The 27,762-nt window shown below is 34.4% G+C and overlaps 1 protein-coding gene across 3 annotated transcripts; it reads left to right on the forward strand.

Annotated features, from left to right (window-relative positions):
* The first annotated feature begins 68 nt into the window (after positions 1-68).
* Positions 69-27,315, forward strand: LOC128986881 (protein transport protein Sec24A-like). 3 transcript variants are annotated; one of them, XM_054407471.1, is made up of 21 exons: positions 69-174; positions 1,998-2,070; positions 2,942-3,123; positions 6,327-7,397; positions 7,943-8,032; positions 8,567-8,682; positions 9,178-9,280; positions 11,094-11,159; positions 13,101-13,227; positions 13,908-14,017; positions 14,290-14,521; positions 15,377-15,534; positions 19,366-19,591; positions 19,907-20,060; positions 20,952-21,127; positions 21,516-21,626; positions 22,444-22,619; positions 23,703-23,840; positions 24,527-24,721; positions 26,080-26,183; positions 26,815-27,315. In XM_054407471.1, the coding sequence occupies exons 2-21, from the start codon at positions 2,004-2,006 to the stop codon at positions 26,924-26,926; spliced, it is 3,714 nt and encodes a 1,237-aa protein (XP_054263446.1). In that variant the 5' UTR covers positions 69-174; positions 1,998-2,003; the 3' UTR covers positions 26,927-27,315. The 3 variants fall into 3 exon arrangements, with proteins under 3 accessions (XP_054263446.1, XP_054263447.1, XP_054263448.1); XM_054407472.1 differs by lacking the exon at positions 11,094-11,159; XM_054407473.1 differs by lacking the exon at positions 69-174 and having other exon boundaries at positions 2,003-2,070; positions 2,946-3,123.
* Positions 27,316-27,762: the final 447 nt, after the last annotated feature.

Consider the following 27,762-nt stretch of genomic DNA (forward strand, 5'->3'; position numbering starts at 1 on the left):
ACAGCTTCCTGAATATCAATAACACGGCCACGTCGAAAGTCTTCCGTTAGTAGACAACTTCAGGCCCATGTCAGGCCTTCTCAGTGCTACGTGATCGTGATGATGTTTCGAATTTAGTGGAACTTCCTAGCCTTGAGTTGGAATTAATTATAAACCTACAGAAAACTAACAATTGTAAGTAACACAGTTTAGTAATATTTACTAGGAATAATTTAGTTCCAGTGGTTGTATTGTAAGTTAAAAATCGTCTGCTATCCATAACTGTCATTTAGCCCTTATTAGACCGATAAATGCCGTATTAATTAATACACATTTTCGCCAATTAATAATTTGTATTTTATGACAGGCATAAGCTTCCATATCGTACGTGAATCTCGACATCGGATGTAAAAAATTTATTATTGTCCAATTTACTCGGCTTATCTCATATGCACTGTAAAATTAGGTCTAGGGCAGGCCAACTAACTAGACCATGACATAATTCAACCTGATTCATTTTTCCTTAAGTTACTTTCAACGAATGGGCTTAATCAAAGCAAATTTTCAACGTCAAATTATCATTTCTTATGAGCTGCTCCGTTAGAAAAAATTACTTGTTTAAATCCTCATTTCATACAAAGCAATTATTTCTCATTAAGTTGATAATTTCCTTATTAGGCTAGTTAGTCCATGTAACTTAAAGTTGACTTGGATATTTAATGTTCAAATTTAATTTAGTCATAAATTGACTCAAGTAAGCTAAGTTGCACAAACATTCTGGTCTCTATGTTTGTGTTTAACAGTCATTAACTTACTAGACTGAATTAACTTAGGCTAAGTTTACCTAATTTAAGTTGATGCAATTTTAAACCTATAAGAAAATCGTGCGTAATTTAAGCCTGAACATAGGCTATGCTTGGCCGGCCCTAAGAGCAATATTTTACAATATTTTTAGACAAGTTTTAGGATGTCTAACTCTTCATTAGATAGCCTAGTAGACCTAATTAAGTTAATGCGGCTAACTTATTATCTATTAAGTAAGTAGGCCTACCGTAAGGTCTAACTTAACGTAGCTATTTATGATGCATCATAATTTTGGGTCCATAAGATCATAGCCTATGTGAACATTGTTGTAGGAAGAGGGTCTTGTTTTTTAAAGATACTTTAGATTTTAATTTTAACTAAAAAATAGAAACTTAATTTTGCCTTTGAAACCTTACTTAAGTTACTTAAGTTATTTGAGCTATATATCTGAAAACCCTCGATTTTAGGGACTATCTGTCGAGTAAGGGAATATGCTGTGTAACTTACTTGAAAATTAGAGTGAAGGGGGCAGAAATAAGAGTTTACAAGGAATGCATTTTAAACTCATTTTAAAACATTCACTTAAGTAAGTTAGGCTAGACTTAACATTTAGCCTACCTACTATAAATTTACCTAGGCCTACACATATTGTGAGAATACCCTAACTCAAACATTTGGCATTAAAATCTAAACACAATCATATGGCGGTCTAGACTGTAAATGAGCATGATATGTCGTACTTATTTTCAGATAAGTGCTGTCTACAAATAATTGATCGGTATGGTTATCTGTTATTAAATGTAACACCAATAGGCAATATGATTTATAGTAGGCTATCATGAAATACTGGCATGAAACATTAACTTAACTTAAGTTAGGCTAAGTAGATTTCCAATAGGCCTACCTAACTTAATTTGAAAGTTTAAAATATTACAGTACGGTAACTTAATGGGATTTTGTGATAGGCTATTACAGGTATTATAAAATTCTCTATAAAAAAATATAGCCTATACCGGTACTGTATCCTAGTACCTAGGTTAAAATGGCTTGCTGCTCCAATTTATCTTATGGTACTGTATGGTAGGCCATACCTAACTTAGGCCTATTTTTTATTTAGGCTAGGTGACCTATTATTTAAATCAAGGTAACTTACCGGTATGTCTCCGTTATTAATAGTTATATGTAAGTTACTAAATATAGATTTTGTTTTACAGAAGAACATGAATGGACAACAGTTGACCAATTCAAGCAATTCAGCCAATGGAACACCATCTAGCAGTTACCCAGGTCAGATTTATAAAAATATCTATTATTCTCCAAATGTTCCCAGTAGCCTTGAGTTAACTTGTTTTGACGAAAAATATGTTCTTGAGCTGTCTTTACCTTTTACGTTCCTTTTTGGTACGGTACTACTTATTTACAGGCCCAGAATCACCTTAATGTTTGAAAAACGGATTAAACAAAGTTATTCTAAGGCATCAATAGGCTACTAGTGCACCTTTTTTTTGTCACCGAGACTGTTATGAAGATGATAATAATTAAATAGGCAAAATATATAAGCCTGTTTACAAACATAAAATCCAACTTATTAGGGGGCCTGATGGGAATTCAGAGTTTTGGGTGGGGAAACCTTAAATGTGATTATCATTGGGAGTAAAGGGTGGTTAGACGGGTGGGAGGGTAACTCATGGGTACCCAAAAAGCCGAGGGAAATGTGTAATTTGCCAAGAAGAATAGGAACTTTTCTTGATATTAGGGGATTATCCTTTGAAATAGGCCTAGGAAAATTTAGTCAATAACTTACAAACCTTAACATAGTTTGTTGTGGTACTGCACAGAGAAGTAAGATACAAAGGAAACATTCAATGGTTAAGTCGTGTCTAGTACCAGTCGCTTGTGTCTAGTTCAAATTCTGTTGGTCGTCCCCTTCTGCTCTCCTTTCCCCCCTCCACATTAATGGATCACGGATCACGTACTATAGCGCTCATACGAGAGTTGGTTACAGTTTGATCAACAGATTAACTAAATATTTGCTAAATAAAGTATCCCACAGTATAGGCTAACTATAACTGTTTTTATCATTTAGGTATAGCCGAATCAAATAAATTAATAATTGACTACAAGCTCTGAGTTATTAAATGATTTGTTTTGTTTTCAGCTAGTTTGTCCTCTCAGTCGTCCAGGGACCCCTCGCCAGCCACGCATGCACGTAAGCCTTTCACGGAGCCTTACAACCATGTGATTGCACCTCAACCTAACCACTGGCCCAAGGACAAGGCTGGGCAGGTTGTACACAGCACACCCTTCTTCAGTCCTACGCCTCCTCCGATCGGTAGTCAGGTGGGTCAATCTTATTTTTATATTTCTGAGTTAACCTATCCATTTACACTCATAACGGGGTAGGTCCTGTATGTGTTAAGGTAATTCTATAGTCAGATTTTAATTTGAAAATTTTAATAAATTAGTTTCAAAAAGTGAATTAAATTTTTTTATTCTCTAAAATTACAACAAGAATGTAAAAGCTGATGCAAGTATGGATATAGAATATTTTATTAGATTTAAATATCAGTTAAGAAGCCTTAGATCACAATACAATTGACAAGCCTTCTACCGGTACTTAAAAACTGACCTTTAGATATCCATAATTCAGTACAATCACATTTCTTTGCAGTAGAACCCCGATCCACTTTTGGAATAGCCACACTGCAGATTAGGATGGCAAAATAGGCCTAATCTAAATAAAAAACATTATGCAAGTTAAATGTATGCTATATAAGCTATTGACAATTAAGATGGTTAGCATGAAAAGGCTCCTCATCTTACGGGCAGACAGTATAGATTCACTATTGTTTTTTCTTCACCGATCAATGAAGGGTTGCAGATTACAACCAATGAGTTTTTGTATGTTTTATTTATTTATTTTTTACAAGGTTTAAACATAGCCTACCGGTATGATTTGTTATTAGTCATCAACTCCATAGAGATTGACTTAAACTCTTATTATAAAAAAGATTTAAGACACCAACCTGAATACCTTAGGCCCTGAATACCTGGGTTGAATACCTTCAGCTTTTCTAGTTAGCTGAATATTTGGGGAATATTATTGGGAAATGTTTATTTTGTTTTGAATTTGAAAATAAGTTAGAATTATTACTAGAGCTCGTTCCGGTGTCAATAACTCGACCAGAAGTATGTACAGAGTCCTGCAAACTCGGGGTAATGTGGACTGGAAGGGTGCCGAGTTTGTGAAATCCGGGTTATCGGGAACTAGGGTTAAAAATAAGAACAATACTATTTTTAAGCTTTTTATTTTAACCTCCTTTTTTATTTATATTTATATTACAAGTCAGTATTAAGTCATCAGATATAGTACAACAAATCCTTGGTACGAATTGTGAATCATTTGACTTGAGCTGGCTTTAACCCATGTTTAACTCGGACTCAAAAAATCACTAATTTTCTGAGACGGTGACGGCCGAGTTATCCGACTGCTAGGTTATCGAATGCCGAGTTTGCGGTACTCTACTTACTGTGCAAACTCTTATTTTCACCCCACGCTGTAGGAAAACATGTGATTAAAACTTCTTCAATTTGTTTTTGTTTTCTGTTTATATTTTGTTGTTATTTCGTCACCAACATGGCAACCCATAAGGCTCATGTAAATTTTTTTTTTAATTTGAAATTAATTTTTTTTTTACGTAATCTAAATCTCACAAACGGTTCCCACACTCCGCACCAGACTTCAGCCACAGAAAAAAGGCTTTTAGTTTAGCTTAACTGTCTGTAAAAGCTGTTTTACTGATAAACATCAGTTAAAAATAGGTACTGTAGCCTACTGTTAAAAAACTAAATCTGAATTTAGAACCTTAAGAAGAAAAAAAAATGAAGAAACCAAGGTTTTTCAAATAAGACCAAGCAGTTCCTGTCTGGAACGGCTGATTTAGTTGGAACCAGGAAATTCATTATGCATATCTTATCACTAGTTGGTTTGAAGTTTTCCTTGTCTCCAGCTCACAAGATCATTATCATGTAGACTTGCTTGACTAGTTTGCTCAGCTGGCTCAACACAAACACTACTAGTTTTGTGATAGTAGATAGTTTTGTGTTGATTTGGACTTTCTTATCAATATGATTCCCCTTTCACTGAAGAAATCAATATTTAGAACTTTTAAAGATATGCCTATCTAGCTTATATTACCAGCCTAACCTTGAACCGAAAATAATGCAAATGACTCTTCTACAAGTATAGCTCACTTATTGTTAAATCTTAGAAATTAGATTTGTTTTGATACATTTTAGCGAATTTCCCTAGAAGTAGCTATTACCGTAGGTCTTATGGTAATACCCAGACCTGGGACTGATTTACTTCTTCATTTTGATGTCCCCAAAGGCCAAAAATACCATTAATTCAAATTTATATATTTATATATGTGTGCGTCCGTACATACGATAACTTGAGTAATTTTTGTCCAATTTTGATAAAATTTGGTTTAAGGTGTAAGGCGGGATAAACTTGAATGAGTTCGCGAACCAGCATGATCGGACCATGGGAACGGGGGTTTTATGGAGTAAAAATGGGGTTTTCTCATTTTTTACCCTTAAAATACAAAATTTATCAATTTTTCTCTAGACCTTTGTAAAGAGCTTAAAAAAACAAATAATTTAGTATATCAAAGTGTTTTTGTACGGTGATTGGTTGGGAAACGTAGAAAATTCAAAAAAATATTAATTTGAAATTCCCATGTTATTCTTATGGACAATATTGTAAAATGGTGTAGTTGGCTTGTTTATGGATACAGTTTGGTCAAACTTGGCGGATTTATTTATTTCATACTAAGCTATTGATATTTTAATAAAAAACCACTTCATTAGTTTCCCTGTAGCAGCTAACCTAGGTACTCGTTAATCATAAATGTTAATTTAATAGATTAATTGAAAAATCAATCCAGGCAAATGGAAATTTGCATAGTCGGTAGGTTTGCTGCAGGGGGGGGGGGTATTTTAAATTTCCCCTGCTTTATCATTGGACATGCATCAGTTCACAAATAAGTCTTTTATGAGTTAGTGAAATAAATAAAACACACTACCTACATTATATCAGACATGATCAATTCTAAAATACTCTTTGGCTGATTCATCATGACAACACATATCTACTAAAGGAAAATGTTAATTTAGAGATTACTTAATCTTTCTATTAAAATTTTCCTTTTGTTTAGAACTCCAATTTTTCTGCTTGCATAAGTACGTACTTAAGCTATGCCATTGATCATTATGTACCTAGGCTACTTAATTGTTTTTGCTACAACGCATAAATAAGCCATTATTTCTCAAGTTCAAGGACATGGTCATCTCTTGTAGACTATGATTCCCCCTGAAAAAAAACAAAAAAAAAACACACTGAATAAAGATCCATTTGAGGCTTTTACTGTCCTGTAGGTATACAACCAATTTAAGGAAAAAATATTTATAAGTCTTGACTTCTAATTGTTTATGATACAACATTTTTTTGCCATCTTGATTAAAATGAAATTTTGTTTCAGGGATCTGGAGACCAGGGAATACAACCTGTAATGCAAATACCGGGAAACCTTCCTAACCCTACCTCAAGGCCATTCTCCTCCCCTCAACCCCCCTCTAGTCAGTCTGTCGCTAGGTTCCCTTCCTCTCACCAACCCAACAACATGTCCAGTCAGATACCTTCACCCAGGCCACCCCCATACCCCAGCTATCCTGGTGGCCAACCACAGGCTGCTGCACCTCTTCAGCCCCCTTCCAATCCCAGTAGTCAGGCTCCATTGCCAAGTCAGTTTCAAAAACTTCCCCAAGGCCCTTTCCAACCTCCGCCAAACCAGTTCCAACAAATCACAAGACAGCCCTCTCCTCAACCATCACCGTTTTCTAACCAAACTCCAAATCCCAATGTAAATCAGTTTAGTCAGCCATCGGGCCCGAATCAGTTCACTCAACAGTCTAATCAACATCCCAAACCACAAATTCAAACGGCTCAACCTTCTAGTCACCCCGCCCAACTAAATCAAATCCCTCAAACTCTGAATCAACTTTCTCAGCCATCTAGTAAGCTTCCCCAACCTCCCAGTCAAGTTTCTCAACCTTCTAGCCAAATTCCTCAACAAAATAGCCAATTTTCTCAACCTAACATTCCTCAACAGAATAAACAATCCCAACCACCTAATAAATATCCCCAACCACCTAATATAATTCCTCAACAACCTAACCAAATTTCCCAGCAACCCAATCAGTTTTCCCAACCACCTAATAAATATCCCCAACCACCTAATAAATATCCCCAACCACCAAATAAATATCCCCAACCACCTAATCCAATTTCCCAACAACCTCAGCCAATTTCCCAGCAACCCAATCAATTTTCCCAACCACCTAATCAGTACCCTCAACCCACGAATCAATTTTCCCAATTGCCTAACCAATTTTCTCAACCACCTAATCAGTTTGGCCAGCAACCCCCTAACCCTCCACAGTACCAATACAATAACGTCAACTCCACTACCCAACCACAATATGCTGCCAGCGGGTATCCTCAACAACCTCAGCAGATTGGAAACCAGTACAATAAGCGATATCCACAAATGGTGAGTTTTATTATCACTATTAATCTTCAGTCAATGGATCCATTTTTCCTTTAAGCAATTTTTAGAGAATTAAAAGGGTGGATTCCTTAACTTCTGAAAGAGTTGTTGTCTTTGTATTGTTGTATGCAATTATCTTAATAGGCCTACAACCAAATATTTAACATATTTAGGACGACTTGCAAAAGAATTCACTTTATTAGTTTGCTTTATAATTTGTGTGCGCAAACAAATTGTAGGTTGTCCATATAAAATCATGTTACTCCGCATTTATAAACATACATCAAACTTGAAAATAAAAATCAAGTTGCTCTTTAATAGTCCTAAGCCTGTATTTAAAAATTGAGTAAATAACAAATATATTTGACCTTTTCATCTGAAATACGTCATGTGGTCATCACATCCTTAGGCATGACCATGGTTTATTCAACCAAAACATCATTGATTTTTTCCAAATTGATTTTATATTGGCTTTAAGTAAATCCATTCATTGTAACTTAGTGGTTTAAAATTGATAACGCTTAGTGATAATAAAATTGATGCTTTAGCCTGGCACCTATCAACAGCCTGGCCCTGTAGATGGGCTGACATCTCAGTTGAACACTATGTCTGTACAGCAGGGCTTCAACAAGCTTTGGGTAAGTTCACTCTCAATTTTTTAACTGTTTATTAGAAGCAAACAATAAGGTTGAGGTTCCAAGTTCCAATAAATGTAAATATATAAAATATTGTGAATTATGAGTTTTTCTATTCCGCAGAAATATGGTTCTTTCTGAAAACATGTCAATGGAAAACATTTAGCCTATTGAAAATCCTTAGTGAGCCTTTAGGCATGTTTTGGTTTAGTAAAATTTATCAAAATGAAAATGCTTCTCAATATCTAGTAGGCTAATTAATAAATTCTGTAGATTTAACATTTTTATTCATGTTCATTTCACAACATAAACTAGAATAAAGCAGTTTCACGCCTTGAAAATTCAATACACTGTGTAGAGTTTACATTTGGTGAAAGAGAACACTAAATGCTTTTAAGGAATAGCAGTCCTAAAATCTAAATTTTTTGTGAACATTACCAAGGACAAGGATGAAACCTATCCTACTTGAAGTATAAGATGCTTACCAATAAACACATTCAAACTTGATTAAAAACTTATGATTTTCTCTACTCACAGGGTATGGACACCGTGGACCTACTGAAGTGCCGAGATCTGCTGCCTAAAGAGAAAATAGATCCACCCGCTGTACGATTGCAGCACGAACTGTACGAGGCAGCAAACTGTAGCCCAGAGTAAGTAAACTCTTATATTAGCATAGCAACTAATAATAGTTTTTTCGTTTATAATCTAATTAATCAATATTTTAGGAATGTGGTTGGGATATAGCGGGACAGCCTAGTGGTTATAGTGCTTGCCTAACAAACTCAATCCTGAGTAAATTCAGAGGCGTTTTAATCTTTTAAACTAGACCCGTCCGCTATTGATACATGGACTTTTCATAAAAGGTCCTGGATTACATTTTCAAGGAATTTACAAAATTAACTAACATGTTTAATTGCAATTTTGTTTACCAATGAAACATTGAGTAGTAAAACATCACACTATTACAGAATTATTGATTTTTGTAATGCCAGATACTAGTGCATATTTTTTTCTAAATTTAAACATTTGATTTTTTATACACTGTTTTGTCTCTAGGTTAGATTCTAAAACTAGTCTACCCTTAGGAATCTTAGGCCTATATACTTACATAATCACCTATTTCTAACCGAGTGTTATTGTTTTAGAATCTTCAGGTGTACTCTTACCAAAATACCAGAAACCAAATCGTTATTAGATAAATCAAGACTGCCTTTAGGAGTCCTTATTCACCCGTTTAAGGATTTGAACGTAAGTAAAAAATCTGTTTAATCTTTGTGATGTGAGTAAAAATTGCTTGTTTTGAGTAGTAGTATTAGAATTCAAGCTACTTGACTTAAAAATTTGTGTGCAGTTTTTGTTAAGCGTACATTTAATATAACAAGAGTAGCCCATTTGTGGTGACGAGTGGTTACTGTCGTCATTGATTTACGTACGTCTCACACTGCTCATTGAGCACATAGCACTTATCAACTGTACAAACACTACACCAATTGTCTGATAGTAATATAGGCTAAACAATTGAAGCGCTTATCATGAACAAATGTTGAATGTTTTAAAATTAATTCCTTGGATTTGTTCGAAATATTTGTTGAAAGCATTTGTTTGAAGTAGATTAGTGTATTAAATGATTAGGCTATAGTATTTATTTTGTTTGTCTACTTCTCACTACTGTGTTGAAATTTTTTTAAACTTATGTCCACAAAAAAATTTGTTCTTTTTTGATGTTTAATAAAATTAATGGAGTGTTTAGTTAAAATCTAGAAATTATAATATTTAACACAGTTAAAAAGCTTTATTACAAAATATTAATTTATTAAACAAACAGCCTATAGAGTTAAGAAACAAAACAAAGTTTTAAAATAATCAGGCGTAAATGTTAGGCCTACAAAGAAAGTCTGAATTGAAACATGTTTTTGTGAAAGGTGTAGGTGCTTACAATTTTTGGTAGGCCTATATTAATTAAGTAAAATGTCTTGAAAGATGTGATGTGGCGAAGCCAAATCTCAAATACAACAAAGTTTACAAAAAGATTAACATTACAATTTTGATCAAATGGATTTAATGATTTAATATAGCCCTAATCTTTGATTTAACATTTTTAGAATTTTTTATGTTTATGCAATAGCAAAAATCAACATAATGTTCAACGATAGGCTATTTATGGAACATGTGTTCTTGGATGTTGTCGCAAACACAAGAGATGATCACAAGTAGCTGTGATTCTGACTAAAAAGTTTTAAAAAGCAATTATGCATTCAAAATAAATTAAATAACTGTAAGAATCAGTTTTTTGTAATTGATTCAATCTTTTCTTTTAAAAATTCACTTGGATTCAAGATACGGGAATCAATTTTGTTTTAGCATATTATGGATTTGAGATATCTGCATTTTTACAAGCATTACTTTAAAGCTATCAGATTGAAGTATTACAATGATATAGGGTGAAACTACAGTTGAACCTCGTTTGTACGAACCTCGATAAACCGAATTCCTCGATAAGACGAATTTTTCTTAATCCCCTTGACACTTTCATATAGGTCAATGCTAAAAACGCCTCTATACAACGTAGTAATTAAGTTAAAAACCTCCATAAGACGAATTTGTTTGTGACATGGACTAGGACTGATTAACCTCTATACAACGAATATTCTTAGCACAAAACCTCTACAAGACGAACGTGACCTCTATAAGACGAATTTATCATAATCTTAACCTCCATAGTACGTAGTTTGTACTCCAAGCAGAAGCTTGTCTCAACATGAAACCCCCACCCATCCCTCCTCCTTCCTCAGTCATTGTTTTTGGAGAAACCTTGGAGCGAGGAGAAACCTCTATAAGAAGAATAACAGCAGCATTAAACCTCGATAAAACGACCCTCTTTATTAAGAATACCTCTATAGTACGAATTTTTCCCGTACCCCTTGAAATTCGTCTTATAGAGGTTCAACTGTATTAACAATTTTCTCTTAGGATTTTTCAAAATTATATAATTTCTAATAACCTACCAATAATTTTTAAAATTATTTCATATATTTCCATATCATTAAAATTTGTCCATCAGGAATGTCCTGCTGAGGTGGAGGGAGCCAATTATTATGAACCCCCACAACGGCCAAAAAATATCAAGGTTTTTATTTTATTTTGTCTATTGCTTATTAGTTTTCGGTTTTGTTCTTTCTGGGGCTAGGTTTAACTATTTGTTTTTGGTTTGAACTTTTTTCTAATTTCTGGGTTTTTAATTATTGTAGTGGGTTCAGCTTAGTGATAAAATATGGGCATTTCATTTTAACCCATATGTTGCAATAAATTAGTCCCATTTTTTATATTTCTGTTTTATATTTTAAGGTAAATTATTTAATGAAAAAAATCACACTACTAACACTCAACCAGGGCGTTATAAAGACTTAAGTAATAAATTATTCCAATTCGTGCTTTAGCCAACTTATATAAGTAAAAACTCATAGCCACATCAGCTAGTTGTGATGTAGCCATTTTAGTTTTGCAATGAGATGGCTTGGTACTGCCTTATTTTATTGATAATAGTTATGATTGAAGTGAGCTTATGTTAGGTTTTAATCTTTCAATTTGAAATTGTGTCTTAATTTGTATCACCTTGTCAAAAACTTTATCCACCATCCAGAAGTCCATTTTACCTGTATAATCTATTCCGGTACCTGTATAATCTATACCTGTACACCTTTGACCATTTAACTGCCTCTTGCTATCATGCTTTGTGTTCTAAATATTTTTTTCTATGAATACTCACTCTCCACTAAACAGTACCGTATTGTAATACTATTGTGGCAGGGTTTTATTGATTTGGATTTCAACAAACTGCTAACGCTTATGCTTTTTAAAACTTATTTTTATTTTTTTTAGGTATCACAAATTAACATAGGTTTTTGTTTGCATGAGTGGATCACTGTGTTGGAGCTTTAGGAAGCTACATAATCAATAATAATAATAAAAATAAAAATTGAAACAATTCACATTAACTATAGCCTACAAGTTATGTATTATTAGTAGGGATGGACGAGATTGAATTTTTAGTTCGAGACGAGACGAGACGAGATTTTTTATTTCTCATAAAATTTCGAGACGAGATCGAGACGGGATTTCCCTTCTCATACACAACGGGAAATGCACGTTCAAAATTTTTACCTGATTTTGTAACATTGTTAGATGACTGTTTAAATACAAAAATAATGATAATAGGCAAGAATATTTACAATCTTTTATTAAAAAACATCAGCATAACATTTTTTTATTAATCACGCATAACTTATTAAAAATTCCTACGATTAGGAAACATAGTGATATCAGTTAGGATAGAGTTCAACTTATCCTAAAATAAAATAAATCATAAAATAAAAGGAATATTAATTTTTATAAAATAGTTACTTGTTTTGACTTTTTATAGTAATAAAACATTCCTCACACTGCTTACACTTAACAAAACTTCTCAAATGTTATTAAAGTAATATTATTAAAATAATTAAAGTAATATTTACATTTATATAATTAATTAAATAAGAACGCCTTCGCAAAGGAAACGCAACTACAACTCGCTCCTGTATTGCGGGTATTGCATTGACTTTCTGCAGGCGTTTTTAATTTTTTTTTTTTTTTTTTTTTTTTTTTTTTTAATTCTCGTCTCGAAAAAAATCTCGGCCAAAAAGAAATCTCGTCTCGTGTAACGAGATTTAAAATTTCCCGAAAATTTCCCGAAATTTCGAGACTTGACCATCCCTAATTATTAGTAGTTATACTGTGTTCACAACATTTGGGCAGTTTTAGGGGAAGAAATCTATCCCTTCCATTTAACCCCACACCTTTAAAATAATAGCTGACTAAGAAACCGACATTAAACAGAAAAAAAGTGGTGGGGAAACTTCCCCTCAAATAGCCCAAATACTGTGAAGTAAAGTACTTGTAGGTCATGGATAGATAACATTTTCTACGATGCTAAACATGAATACTAACCTCATAACTGCAAGCTACAGTTCAGTATTATTTTATGTATTTTTTGATAAAGCAATCATGATAATTGTGTTTGTTATGTTTGCAGCAACTCTCTGTGATCCAGTGTACAGTCATAGTAAGATGTCGAATGTGCCGTACATACATCAACCCGTTTGTCTACTTTGTCGACAATAAACGTTGGAAGTGCAACTTGTGCTTTAGAGTTAACGAATGTAAGTTGAATACTGGTATGGAATTTAAGATTTAGTACAAATAACTCCATGTGTAGTTACTGTAAACTCCCTATTAAATGGATCTGTTTGGTTCAGAAGGCCACATATGTTTGAACCACACACTTGATTCCAAAGAAAATTGATGCAGGTTGAAAAACACTTGTCACAACTTCAATTATCTAGTGCTGAACAGGTGTTAACCCTGCAATATTTTATTGCTTAGTACGATACTGTTGTTTTCATTACTCTGGCACATATGGTGTGTAGTTTATTAAATCCATTCACTCTGTTTTATTTACTTGACTCATGGTTTGGACTTTTTGGAATTCATAAAAGGACCAGGTTCCAAGGTCTTCTACAGGGAATCTACAGTAAGAAGTATTGATTAAGAAGTTAACTACTTTAAACATTGATAGAGCATTTCGGTTGATGAATCTTAGGAGGAAAATTGATTGCAGTCTATGGCTCTTGACATTTAAGGCTTCAATTAGTTATGAAAAATAACAATTTGGCAATTTGTCACAGTTTTGGATATGGTATGTCAGGTCTTTCTAGTTCTTTAATTTTAGTCTCTACTTTGTCTTTTTTGTTAATTTGTAGAATCTAACTACTAGTAAACTAAACAGTACAATCAAGTAATTAATCACTTGACATTCCTATATGCCGGTGTTTGTTTCCAGTACCCGATGAGTTTCAATTTGATCCAATGACCAAGACGTACGGAGATCCATCAAGGAGGCCAGAGATAAAATCTGCAACGATAGAATTTATTGCTCCTTCTGAATACATGGTAAGACATTAAACGTGAATTGTAGAAACTAAGTGAAACGAAAACCATTTTTCTCTATTACTCTTTTTAGACTACAGTTACCCTAAGAGAATATACTTAAAAAAAAAATGATGAAAAATTGCTCCCGGCCAACTGTTCCCTTTCCATACCTCAGGTGGCCTATTTATCGAACTTGATAGCTACTGAGTGCAAAGCCCTAAGTGTTAACATTAAGATCTCCAGAACACTTCACAGCTTGCCTAGCCTGTCCTCCATTACATTGAATGCTACAGGTGCGACCGCCGCAGCCGGCAATCTACGTGTTCGTGCTGGATGTGTCGCGACTGGCGTGTGAGAGTGGCTACCTCAAAATTGTGTGTGCTACTCTGCGGAACGAGCTAGAAAACATCCCTGGCGACGCTCGCACCTCTGTGGCCTTCATCACCTTTGACTCTGCCGTCCACTTCTACTGCCTCATGGACGGACAAGCTCAGCCTCATGAGATGGTCGTTGTCGACATCGACGGTGAGTAAACCTTTGAATATGAGCTAAAAATCCATTCCTGACTTGAATATGTATCCAGTTTCAGTACAAAAAATAATTTACACCCCCCGATAGCCAAAATGAAAGAAGCAAGGCCATTTTGAATAACCTTTATTCTGGTCATTCAATCGTTGGGAATTAAAGGCACATGGAATCAATTTACAACAGTTAAACATATTAGGTTAAACATATTATTTAGGCCTACACAAAATTTATTTCTTTTTAAATAGTTAACTGTTGTTTTCTGACCGTAATCGTTAATTAGATTTGTGTTGTTTTCTGCACCATTACACTTTTTTGTACAAGCCTAGCCAACTACAGTGGAACCTCGATATAAAGACCCTTGATAACAAGTGTCATTTTCAAATCCCGTTGAATTCATTCTACCCCAAATCACATGTTATTGCAAACCTCAATAAGGAGTTAACCTTGATAAAAAGTGTCATTTAATAATCCACACGAGAGTCTTGTTATCAAGGTTCTACTGTTCCTACACCTGAGCAAAAATGCTGTTTCCTGGCTAGCTTTTCAACCAATTCAAATTTGTATTAAGGTTTCAGATCCCCCATGTATGGGTTTAACAAGGTGTTGAGATGGTTAAGATTTTACTGTAGTTGAATTAAATCAGTGACAGCTTCTACTGATGTAAATTACTAATTTATATTAAATACTCTATTTTTAAAATGAAACCAAAGTTTAAGGACAACTTATTCATACAACCTTCTCAGGAACTAAACTTAAGGACGAATATCTTTCTATACAGCAAGTTTCATTTAATTTTCATTTCATTTAATTTCCATTCCTTCTCCCTTGATGATTCCGTGTTGTCTGTTGTAGACATGTTTCTGCCACTGCCAGAGAACCTGCTAGTGAACCTACACGAGTGCCAAGATCTTATTAAAGACCTGCTGTTAGAGTTGCCGCAGAAGTACGCAGAGTCCTACGACACACACTCTGCTCTAGGAGCTGCCTTACAGGCTGCCTACAAGCTGTTGGTCTGTATTCTATTTCTATGTGATACTGGTCAGAAATTGTTATTTAGTCTCATTACGAACATTTACTGGAATTTTCTCTCCCAAAGAAAACAATTATGTATTGGTTCTACTTTGGGCTGGAAAGTATTAAAAATTAGCAACAGTGCCCGTTGTGGTTAAATACAACGGTCTCTAGTAAAATAATGGTTATGAAATCCATACACCACTCTACTCACTGATATTAATGGTACAGATTAAGCACATAACATAAGGAACACACTTTAAACACAAATGCAAATTGTTAACAACAACAATAATCAAAGAAAAATCAATTAGATAACAATATAACAATGAGCTGTTGAATTATTAACACATGTTTCGTATGATTAGAATTAGCATACTGGTAAACCAATTATTGCCATCTATAAAAAATATTGGTTTTTCTTTTCCGAGTCAGGTTAGCTCTTCTACCCGACCGATTTTCATAATTTTGACCTTAAACTAAAATGTATGGACGTACCACAGATTTGCCATCAAGCATCGGCATTCATTTTGACGTATATTTTGAGTTAAACACAAACTGCCTCCCTGTACATTTCTTTTAAATTTTTTTTCTTTTATTAGTTCGTTTGGCTCTTCTACCTGCCCGATTTTCATAATTTTGGTTTTAAAATAAAGCTATGCAAGCACATATTTGTCATCAAGCATCATCATTAATTTATCTAATATATTACTCGACGAAAGAATTTAATTTTTTTTCACTTCAATTAAAGATGTATTTCAGCAGTTCTAATTACATTACCCTATATGTTTTGTTTTTTAGGTGTTGCCTTCCGGATTACTTAACAAATACTAATCTAGAGGTTAAATACCTTGTTGCCAACGTAATCCTTGGTAGACTTAATGGCTACCGGTTTCGACACACTTATGGTGTCATTGTCAAGCCTAGACGTGGTTTTTCGCTCCTAGGAGGTCGTCATAAAGTCTTCAAAAACACATAACGAGACGAACAAATAACAAAAACGAACACGAACACACATTTTAACGAATACAGTACAGTATGGCCATACAACTCACGGCGCGGCTGCGGGTTCAGGGTGTAGGTCGAGACTCGTACTACTTGGCAACAAGGTATTTAACCTCTAGATTACTATATGTTTTGGTCTAAAAACCTTTAGTGAAATACCAGCTTTCATTTCAGCTATTGATTATTAAGATCGGACTTCCCAAAGCACACTGCTGAACCACGAATCAACAATAATTACAATCGTTTTAGTACTTATCTGCAATCAATGATACGTTACTCTATTTTTATTTAAGTTATTTTATATGTCTTGGCCTTAAAATACTTCAAAGGCTTTCACTTGAGATATTGATGGTTTAAACAGATAAGTTCAAGATACTGTATCACTCAATCAGAAAATATAAATTTGATTATATCTTGAAAATGGTACTTCATTATAATTACGTTTTTCTAATTGTTTTGACCTAAGAACCTTCAGTGAAATACCAGCTTCCATTTGATTTATTGATTATTTAGATCGGACGTACCTAAAGCACACAGCTAAATCACGAACAACACAAATTGTTCAAAAAACAGAGTTATTTATCATCGATTTATAGTCAAACGATCTTGCTTGCAACCTCAACAGTAACTGTCGAATTTGACGGGTTTCACCTAGTAAATCTTAAAAAAAATCACACTTTTATAATTATTTGCAAATCTACACAAATTAGGCTTTCCAATGACCTATTAGAGTAATAGGAAAATAGGAAAGCCTAATTAATGAAATCGGTTCAGTAGAACTGTAGATTTAATTGTACAACGTTTAACAACAGCATCTTTAATTCAGTATTTTCTCACCACTATAAATTGGGAGGTTGTTTAACGTTTTTGCAAATAACTTTGAAACGGTGAGGAAATCGACCAAAGTGGAAGGTGATATTCTGAAAGAGAATAAAATTTCCTACAAATTACTATTATGTATTTTTTGAAAATACTTAATAAAGGCAGCCTAAAGTTGGCTAAAAATATAAACTTGGAAATATAAACTTGGAAAAAATGAGTTTTAAATGTACTATTGTTTATTTTTATTTTTTCACCTTGAATATCTAATAAAATCAAACTTTCATAATTATTTGCAAATCTACACAAATTAGGCTTTTCAACGACACATTAAGTAACAAAATCGGTCCGGTAGAAGTCTAGATTTAGTTGTACAAAGTTTAACAAAAATATATCTAATTCAGTATTTTCTTACCATTATACATTTGGAGATCACTTAGCTTATTGCCAATAACTTTTAAATTAAGGGAAAATCGATGAAAGTGGATGAGATATTCTGAAAGAGAATAAAATTTACTACAAATAACTACTATGCATTTCTTGAAAATACTTAATAAAGGCAGCCAAAAGCTAGCTACATATAGAATCTTAAAAACAGAAACTTGAAAAAGCAGTTTTTAATGTATTTTTGTTATTTTTACTTTTTCACCACAAATATTTAATAAAATCATAATTTTATAATTATTTGCAAATCTACATGAGTTAGGCTTTCCAATGACCCACTAATTAACAAATTCGGTCCAGTAGAAGTCTAGATTTAGTTGTACAAAGTTTAACAAAAATATCCCAAACTCAATATTTTCTCATTACTATAAATTCGGAGGTTGCTTAGCTTTTTTGCAAATAACTTTTAAATGGTGAGGAAATCGACCAAAGTGGAAGGTGATATTCTGAAAGAGCATAACATTTCCTACAAATTGGTACCATGTACTTCTTGGAAATACTAAAAAAGGCAGCCAAAAGTCGCACCCAAATAAAAAGTGTGCAAAACACAGTTTTCAATGCATTTCTTATGGAAAACATGTTTTTTTTTTATTTTTACCATAAATCATAACAAAAACAAACTTTCGTAATTATTTGCAAATCTACACGACTTAAGCTTTCCAACGACCCATTATTTAATAAAATCGGTCCAGTAGAACTCTAGATTTAGTTGTACAAAGATTTTTAAAACTGAATTATATATAGAATAGATTATATCAATTAGATAAACAATTAGATACACAACTAAAAAACAACAACAAAAAGATTAGCAACAACAATTAGATTAGCAATTAGATAGCTGTGCTGACTTTACCACATGCAGTTATTGTAGCTAATTAAGTAGGTATGTAAACTCTCTTGATTTGTTTTTCATCCAGTTTTCAATAGGTCTACTGTGGTAGGAGATTACCTATGTTGTTGTTATACATATTTAGTAAAACCCTGATTAACTTGTATTTAAGGGGGTAAAGATGTTCCTGATAACCTATTTGTTTCATTAATGAATGGTTATAATTTACAGATCATTTTGATTTGATGTCTTTCGATTATTTAATCATCAACCATATATCCAAAATCTATTATTTTTTTAAAATCAACAAATATTTTCTGAATTTTATTTTTATTACTTAAGACTTAATCTGTTTGAGATATATGTTGTCGTCTACTCCATCACATTCTATTAACCAAGCCGTAACTGCTACTTATGCCATAGTTTTATAGAGTTGCGGTTGAAAGAGATTTTGCTGTATTTGCTTTACTTATGCTTTGCAATAGAATGAGGATACAGGAGGGAAAGATGTGGATATTTTCCTAATGTCTTTAAATAGCTTCATTACTTGGGTATCATTGGTTTTCTTACAAATTTAAATCCCAACTTCATTACTTGGGTATCTTTGGTTTTCTTACAAATTGAAATCCCAAGTATCCAAAACCATGAGCGAAATCATGCCCCAAAAACTTAAGGGCCTTGTTTCACATTTAAGTTTGAGAAATTGATATATAAACCAAACGTCGTATTACAGTCGCCGACGGGTGGACGGGTGACGGTATTCCAATCGTGCCTCCCCAACATTGGACCCGGCGCACTGACAGCGAGGGAAGACCCGGCCCAGAGAGCGGGTGACAACCCTCCCCACCTCAATCCCGCCACTGACTTCTACAAGAAACTGGCTCTGGACTGCTCAGGTCAACAGATAGCTGTGGATCTGTTCCTGGTCAACAGCCAATATCTGGACCTGGCTACATTGTGTAAGTAGCAGAATGTTGTTGACTCTTGATAATGCGACATCTACAGCACCAGGAGAGAAAGTAATGCTACAACTAGACTATTAGCTAAGAAAAGACAAAATTATGTTGCTGTACTATACTGTAGTGCAATGTCCTATTACTGAATGTGATGAACTATCAAGTTTCAGATATTTGAGTGTATGTATTATGTTTTGGAATAAGTAATGTGGGTGAATTTTTACTTGCCAATTTTCTTGTGTTTCACTTACTAACATTGTAGAGATATTTTATCCTCCAGTTTATCTGCTAGTGCTTTACAGTCTGTGTATGTTCCAGCTGGAGTGTCCAGATTCTCAGGAGGCTGCATGTTCCATATTCCTCTGTTCCGCTCAAACAATCCTTTACTGATAATCACATTGGAGAGGATGTTCCAGAGATACCTCACTAGGAAGATAGGGTTCGAGTCTGTCATGAGGCTTAGGTGTACCAGGTAAATATATAACTGTAGCTGCGAAAGTGACATGTAATTATTGATGTATCAAATCCGTATCTACTGGATCCAACACAAAGATTCAAATCTGAGTTTTGATTGGTTTGATTCAGGAATCATATTTAGAATTTAGTTTAAACTACCATTGGCCTGCGCTACAACAACCCATGTGTTAATTCAAGGTATTAAATCGTATGGGATGTGACTAAGGATATTCAAATGAATTTTTTTTTTATTCACGGGAGGGATTGATATTGTTCTGGGGGTTTTCGAGATGTAAATCTCAGTTACTTGGGTGAGGCCAAGTACCTCTTAAGGTACCATTAAGTAAGTAAATCTCAGTTTCAGCACTGAAAGAAATTATCAGGTTGCTGTAATCGCTAGGGAATTGCTTTACACTAGTTTGCCATAGTTGCTCTCCCACAATCCCAGAATGTCAAATACATTTGAACTTTGACATTTGTGGGAACCTTTGATGAGATCTTTGGAAATTTAGTCTAATAGCAGAACACATATGTTTGTTTGTCCATAATTATAAGTTTTAGAATGAATTAAAAATAATGTAAAAAGAAAATAGTTAAAACCGTTTTTACTGTGGATTCAATCTATTAATTGTTCAAAATTGGTCTTTAATTACAAATTGTGGATTAGAAACCTATTTCTTTGGGAATCAGATTTGAGATTTGAAATTTTCGAGTGACTATGAATGATTAGTAAGATTAGTAAATCGTAAGATTCTAAGTTAAAATTACACAGAGGTTAACTAGTGTGACATTATTTATCAGTTTCCCATTGCGTTTTAAGTGTTTTCTCTTAACTCGTTTTCCATACAGAGGTTTCAACTTGTCAAACATTTCACTTATTTCAATTGATTCATCCCTTTTTTTACAGAGGCCTTTCAATCCATACATTCCACGGTAACTTCTTCGTACGGTCGACCGACTTGTTGTCTTTACCCAACGCTAGTCCAGACGCTGGGTTTGGCATGCAGGTGTCCATCGATGAGAACCTCACGGAGGTTCAAAACGTATGCTTCCAGGCCGCTCTGCTCTACACCTCTAGCAAAGGTAAGTTGAATCTTGTATCAACTTTTTCTTGCTGTAAAATATGTGTTAACTTTTCAAAATTTGAACTAAGTTAACTGTTTTGATTTTGTATTTTGTTTGAAAAAAAAAAATTACTCCATTAAAGAATTAAATCTGATCATTTTATTCATTTTTAATCATTATGTAATATAGTTGTTTTGTACATGGTTAAAAATTAAAGCTTAATTCTGGTTGGAAGATTGAGTTTGAGTGGTTTGTTAAATTCAACAGTAGTCCTTAAACAGTTGGTTTTAGCTTTGGTTCTTATCCTGGCATGTTATTGTAATGCATATACTGCATATAACATGGACTGCCTATGTATGTAAAGTTAAATACATCCTTGGGCCTTATCAATTGTGTATTATTGAAGGTGAGAGGAGGATACGAGTCCACACTTTGTGCCTTCCTGTTGCGTCAAACCTGGCAGACATCATGCATGGAGCGGACCAACAGTGTATAGCTGGGCTTCTGGCTAAAATGGGTCAGTATTCTGTTAAGTTGATTAATGTGGTTGTTGGTGTGAAGTAAATGTCAACAGTCCCTGAATTTTCAAGTTGAGGCAGGAACAGTCAGTCCAAGGGAACGATTCAGGCAGGAAAACGTTTGTTGGCTATGATTGGGCCAGGTCATTTTGATTTGAGCCTAGCATTTTTTCACAGTTAGAGAAAACATCTGCAAAGATGCGCATGATCAAAGATTGAAAATTTTACCACGACCATGATGTTCAAGATTTTACCGTTATTGCGAAAGATGTTCTTGATTTTGCCCTACCACAGAAAGATTTTTTTTTCTTTTCGTGACCGTGAAAGACCTTCACAATTTAACGGTAATCTTGGAAGATGTACATACATGGTTTTACTGTGACTGCAAAATATGTTCATGATTTCATTGCCATTGTGTGAGATTATGTACACCATTATTTTTAATGTACTACTTATATTTTTTAAATCAATACTTTCCAAATCAACCCAATTTTGGCCTAGAACCTGTAGGCTACATTAGACCCCACCCGACACAAATAAAAAAAGTCTTAACCGCAGACAGGAGTGTGAAGACATTGATTCAATTGTCAATGTTAAAATGTCACTATGTTGTAAGTTGAATGTGACTGAACAATGGAAAATGGTAGAAGTTGTACAATACAGATTAGTAGATTGTACCATAGTGACAGTCAGTATAGAGGTATGGAAGAAAAAATTTATTTTACCTACCTACTTAAATTTTAAAACCTTTAGCTTTAGAGGAAAATATATTCAATATAATATTGTCTCATGTTGCTTACTTACCTTGTGTTACAGCCGTAGACAGAGCCATACAGAGCTCACTGTCAGATGCCCGGGAGGCGTTTGTCAACGTAGTGGCTGATGTTCTCTCTGCCTATAAGCTGACACAGTCTGGCAGTTCTGCAGGCTGTGTGTTGGCTCCCTCGTCTCTCAGACTTCTGCCTCTCTACATTCTGGCGCTGCTCAAACATGTGAGTAACCACAGTCTTTAAGCATTTATTATAATGTAATCATGAATATGTACTGTTTGCACCAGCATCTTGAACGTCTTCCCCTATCGCAAATGTATCATCGTCTCCAACTATTGCAGAAAATCTTCTAATTGTCCATTCTCACGTAAAGTAGATTCCCTCTTATCCGAACTCCCTCTAAGAGGGAGTCTACTGTACACACCATCATTGTCTCACACAGCCATGGCAAAATCTTATTCATCCCCCCCCCCCCATGGCAAAGACAGCATCGTTGTCTCCAGGGATTGTGACAAAATCTTCCTCTGTGATATCATTGTATCCCTGGAGCGTGGCGAAATGGAGAGCATCTCTTGCAATGGCAAGGACATACTCCCCGCCCGTGATTGCAGCAACGAAGCAGAGCAGTGCAATCGACTCTGGTCTTGTAGACATGATCAACGTCTTCCCTGATAATGATCCAAATAATAAACATATACCGCGATATTGTATGTCTGTGTCATCATTGTCTTCTGCTATCTCTGCAAAAATTTCTCCTACAGTTTTTTGTTACATTACCAGTCTCTTCCGTGATCACGGAAAATTCCTGAATATCTCGCAGTCTGTTTGACGTCAACACTGGCTTTCAGGATTACAGAAACATTATCATTGTTGCTCGCGCCATGGCGAAATTTGCAGCAACCGTTTAACTGAAACTGACTACTGACTTTTAAAACAGACCCATATGATCCTAATTATGATTAAATTTCACTTTATGTTTTACCGTTTCGAGGTGTCTTGCTGTATGGAGTTGGGTTTATTTTTTTTCACTCCTATCCACGTACGTGTTGACCTCTGCAGGTTATTTATGTGTAGAGTAGAGCACCAAGTCCCCACATGTACCGTTTTACCCTCAGGCCTTACTAATCTATTTTCATTTTGAAAATATTTATGCTTCAGTAAGATGTTGCTTTACTTGAGACAAACCAGTATGGAGTTTTGAGAATCCTGGAAAGATTTAAACCTATGTTTTCGATTTAATGCCTACTAATAGTAAGAATCACAGCTATAACTGTCACATATTTAAACATGATGATTGTGTTGCAGGTTGCATTCCGGATAGGTCAGAGCACGAGGCTGGATGACAGAGTGTTTGCCATGTGTCAGATGAAAAGTTTACCTCTGTGTTATCTGATACAGTCCATCTACCCAGACCTGTACCCGATACACAACATTGAGCTTCAGGTATGCCACAACATCTCCGTGACTAATGTGCACACATTTCTGTACACCATGGTATTGTATCAGGGTTGTCAATAACAAAAATTATCGTCTTAAACATTTTATAAAATTTCAAAATTTCAAGATCCATAATAGAATATTACCAAGAAATTCAACCAAGAAAATAAGTTTTATTGTTAGTAGGCCTACACTACAAGTTCACTAACCAATTAATTTTACATTTGCCCTTCAAAGGGCGATTCTGTAGAAGGAAGCAGAAAAATGACAATTTGTCTCCCAAAGTTTACCAAAACCATGGTTATTCACTCATTACATATAACTGGTCAATGCTTTACAATGCATGGTAAGTTTTACTAATACTCAATTCAAGAAACAATATCAAGAAAACATGATTGTGATTTTTTTTTAATGAAGGGATAGCAGTTAGCTTACCTAGGTAAAAGTCCTTGTAAGCCATTATACACACAGAAAACACACATTTGTCTCCTGGGAAAATTTGTTAAGTGTAGACAAGGAGAAGAATCTTTATCTTCATCCACACTTGACAAACTCCAGCAGAACACAAAATACTACTATGGACTATCTGGACTTTTTCTAAGACAACTACTGCTATCTCTTTATTTAAAAAGTCACAATCCTTCTCCTCGATTGTCATACTAGTTGGTTATCATTTTCACAATGTGTCACAGCCGGAGATAGAGGTGTTCGAGAGGAGGGTTCACGCGCCACCTCGATTACAGCTGTCTGCAGAGAGGATAGACTCCCAAGGCATGTTCCTGATGGATGATGGAACCACGCTGATGCTCTACATTGGACACAACCTGGACCCTGCGTTGTGTCAGGCGGTGTTCAACGTTCCTCACTTCTCTGCCATTCAGGAACTGGTAGGCTCATTCAAGTAAAACCTTTTACTAATAATACAGGGTGTTTTTTTAAACGCCCAAATAACAACTTCCATAAGTCACTTTTTAACGACAAAACAAGCTATGTTGGTATCCCTGTTTTCTTTACTTAATTGCCAATCAGCTGAAATGCATTGTTGCATAGTTATCCTTTTGTTAATAAGACTCAAAATGGTTCTCTCACAATTTTAATGAGTATATATTGTACATTAACACTTTCACTTCATCAATGGCAGGCGTAGCCTCGGTGCGGCGCAGCGTCGAGCAAAACTGTTTGGCTTTCAAATATTTTGGTCTGACGAATAGCAAATTAAGTTGGTGATGTTCTTTGTTACGACAAGAGTCAACGTAGTTTGCTGAAACAATCACAGATAGCAGCACTGTCTGGAACTAGCCGGTCCCATTGTATTGCCAATTGGAGGGAGAAAGACAGGACAACAAGTTAATTTCTAAGCTTGCCAGAAGGAGATTTTGCGGGGAAATTTACTACCAACGGACACTACAATAAGCACCAATTCCTAGCTAAACGCAGACTTAGAAATACCTGTTCTTCCCGGTGTGCTGCTGCACAGAAATTGAATGGAATTGGTAGAAAGAAACTAGGTCACTCACTGGTGAGTGGCCCGCAGTGAACGTGTTAAAAAGAATCATTGGTTGTATGCCAAGACAAGTTTGAAATAAAGTTTCTAGGTGTTACTTCTAATCTCTATCTATATATGATAATGATATCATAATATATAGGCCTATATTAAAACCTTGTTTATCTGGTACATATGGGTCAGGGTCATGGATAAACCAGATGGATAAACCGAATGGATAAACCGATTTTACCGATTTTTTAAATAAATGTACACAGTTAAAAAACGCCTTCAGAAAGTCTCTGCAATAAAGGAGTGCGTTGTTGTTGTGTTTCCTTTGCTAAGGCAATATTATTTAATCAATTCTCAACATTATGTATATTTTGCTTTAATTATAGTTTTTATTTAGGTTTGCCGATAAATTATTACCGGATAAACTAGGTTTTAGTGTAATAATAATGTGACAATCGTAATTTTTATTTTTGTTTATTTATTTGGTTATTTATTTTTGTTATACATTTTTTAAATATTTTTTTTATTATTTTTTTCTAATATCTCGTCTCAAAAAATTCTTGGAGCAAAGTCAATTTTTGCTCAAACGAGATTTTTTTAATCCCACAAATTTCTCAAACATTCCTAAAGGATATACTATTTAACATGAACATCGTAACGAGTTTTCTCTTTGATAAGTATTCATTCACACTGAACCAAATGATTGAGTTTGTAAACTTTGAACATTCTGAAGGGTATGTTTTGTTTCAGGATTATCTCCCTGAGCTAGACAACCCTACGTCGGAAGCAGTGAGAGGTTTTGTGTCATACCTACAGAATGAAAAACCATATCTTATACCACTTCAAGTCATAAGGTTGGTGTTATGTAATTATTTACATTAAATATAACATTTGCTGATTGCAGGTAAACCCTAATGGCCGATTATGAACTGTGCTGGCTATTTTATTTGTGTTTTTCCGTACATTGGCATTATTTAGGTTTTTTGTAAGGGAACGTTTAAAACCTTGGTATTCAGATAGTTTACTTGAAAGAATTTACGTGTACATTCTTTGTCGCTAATAATTAAAAAATCTCACTCTTGTCTTAACCAATTAAACTTGATAATCTTAAAAATGCTGCTAACATTGAGGATAACTTGGAAATCTCATTGCAATATCAAGAAGGGGATTGTTTATCTTAAATTTTGTTATTTTGTTATTGAGTAGTAATTTTTAGTAATTAAAACACTATCGTAGGTAAAATAGTGTACGCAACTCGCGTAAATAGTGTTAACGACACTCATATAAGTCTTTAAGGCACTCGCCAAGGCTCGTACCTTAAATTTTCTACTCGTGTCTTTACGCAATCGTTGCGTAAACTACTATATACTTATTCAACACTATGTATATTTAAGTCCAATATTTATATTCATGGGGGAAATTTAAATCCATTCTTTCCTTTTTTATTTTAAAAATGTGTTTACTAACATTGTTTTTCACCCATAGGGACGACAGCCATCACCGTATGAGGTTCTTGGAGAAATTGATTGAAGATAAGAACGAGTCTGGCACTTCGTATTACGAGTTTCTACAACGAGTCAAAAACCTGATCAAATAATAACAAGGACACATTCTGGTGATCTGTGTCAAGTTCCTTTAGTAGTCTTACGTTTTATTTGTTGCCAATATTTTTTACTGTACATACACATATGTATGTTAGGTTTTGATAACGCGAGTTGTAAATTGTTTTATTTATACATATTCCCGTTGTTACTGTACATTATACCTGTATATAACGAGTGTAGGTCTGCTCAGTATTTTTAAGCAGCTCTTCGCTCAAAGTGTGTCTTGGATTGAAAATCAAGTTAGGATTATTCTTCTGCAAGAGGGTGCTGTATATTGACTTGTACAAAGCTATTATGTATCATGTTTTAATTGTATGCATCTTGTAAACTACATAGATTATATAAAGTATAGATAATTTATAAATAAAATCATACATTGTTTTATTGTTTTTTGTCACTTTCCTCACTTTTGAGTGTTATTGGTGCCTAATCCCCATTTTGTTGTTAGTTGCAGCTAGTTAAATATTTAAACACTTATTATTGCCGCTTTAAACTCTTGTCAAATATTTTTGTTGTTAATTAGACTCGACCACCTTTATGTTTATCAGCATCCTGAGACTGGAGCGGTTAAATTTATAATGATTATTGTTGGTATGTTTAATAAGATATTCTAGATAGTGCATTGTACAAATAAAATAAAATGCTTAGGAAAGTTAAAGAATATTTTTCCTAGACAGAGTTTCATATAGGATTCAGACTGAGGATTCACATGAGTTCAAGGATTTAACAACTACCAGTGTATACTTTCCTCATGTAAATGGTGCTGAGAAAACAGTGTCAATGGCCAAAAGAATATTTTTATCTTTCCTATAGTGAAATTAGAATACAC

Source organism: Macrosteles quadrilineatus, unplaced genomic scaffold (assembly GCF_028750875.1).
Source record: "Macrosteles quadrilineatus isolate MER2022 unplaced genomic scaffold, UCM_ALF_1.0 Scaffold_2__2_contigs__length_208266976, whole genome shotgun sequence".
Classification (NCBI taxonomy): domain Eukaryota; kingdom Metazoa; phylum Arthropoda; class Insecta; order Hemiptera; family Cicadellidae; genus Macrosteles; species Macrosteles quadrilineatus.

Coding starts and splice junctions, on each gene's coding strand:
- LOC128986881 (XM_054407471.1), top strand. CDS start 2,004: ATGAATGGACAACAGTTGACCAATTCAAGCAATTCAGCCAATGGAACA. Junction 21,128..21,515: donor GCTCTACACCTCTAGCAAAG/GTAAGTTGAATC, acceptor GTATTATTGAAG/GTGAGAGGAGGATACGAGTC. Junction 21,627..22,443: donor TGGGCTTCTGGCTAAAATGG/GTCAGTATTCTG, acceptor CTTGTGTTACAG/CCGTAGACAGAGCCATACAG.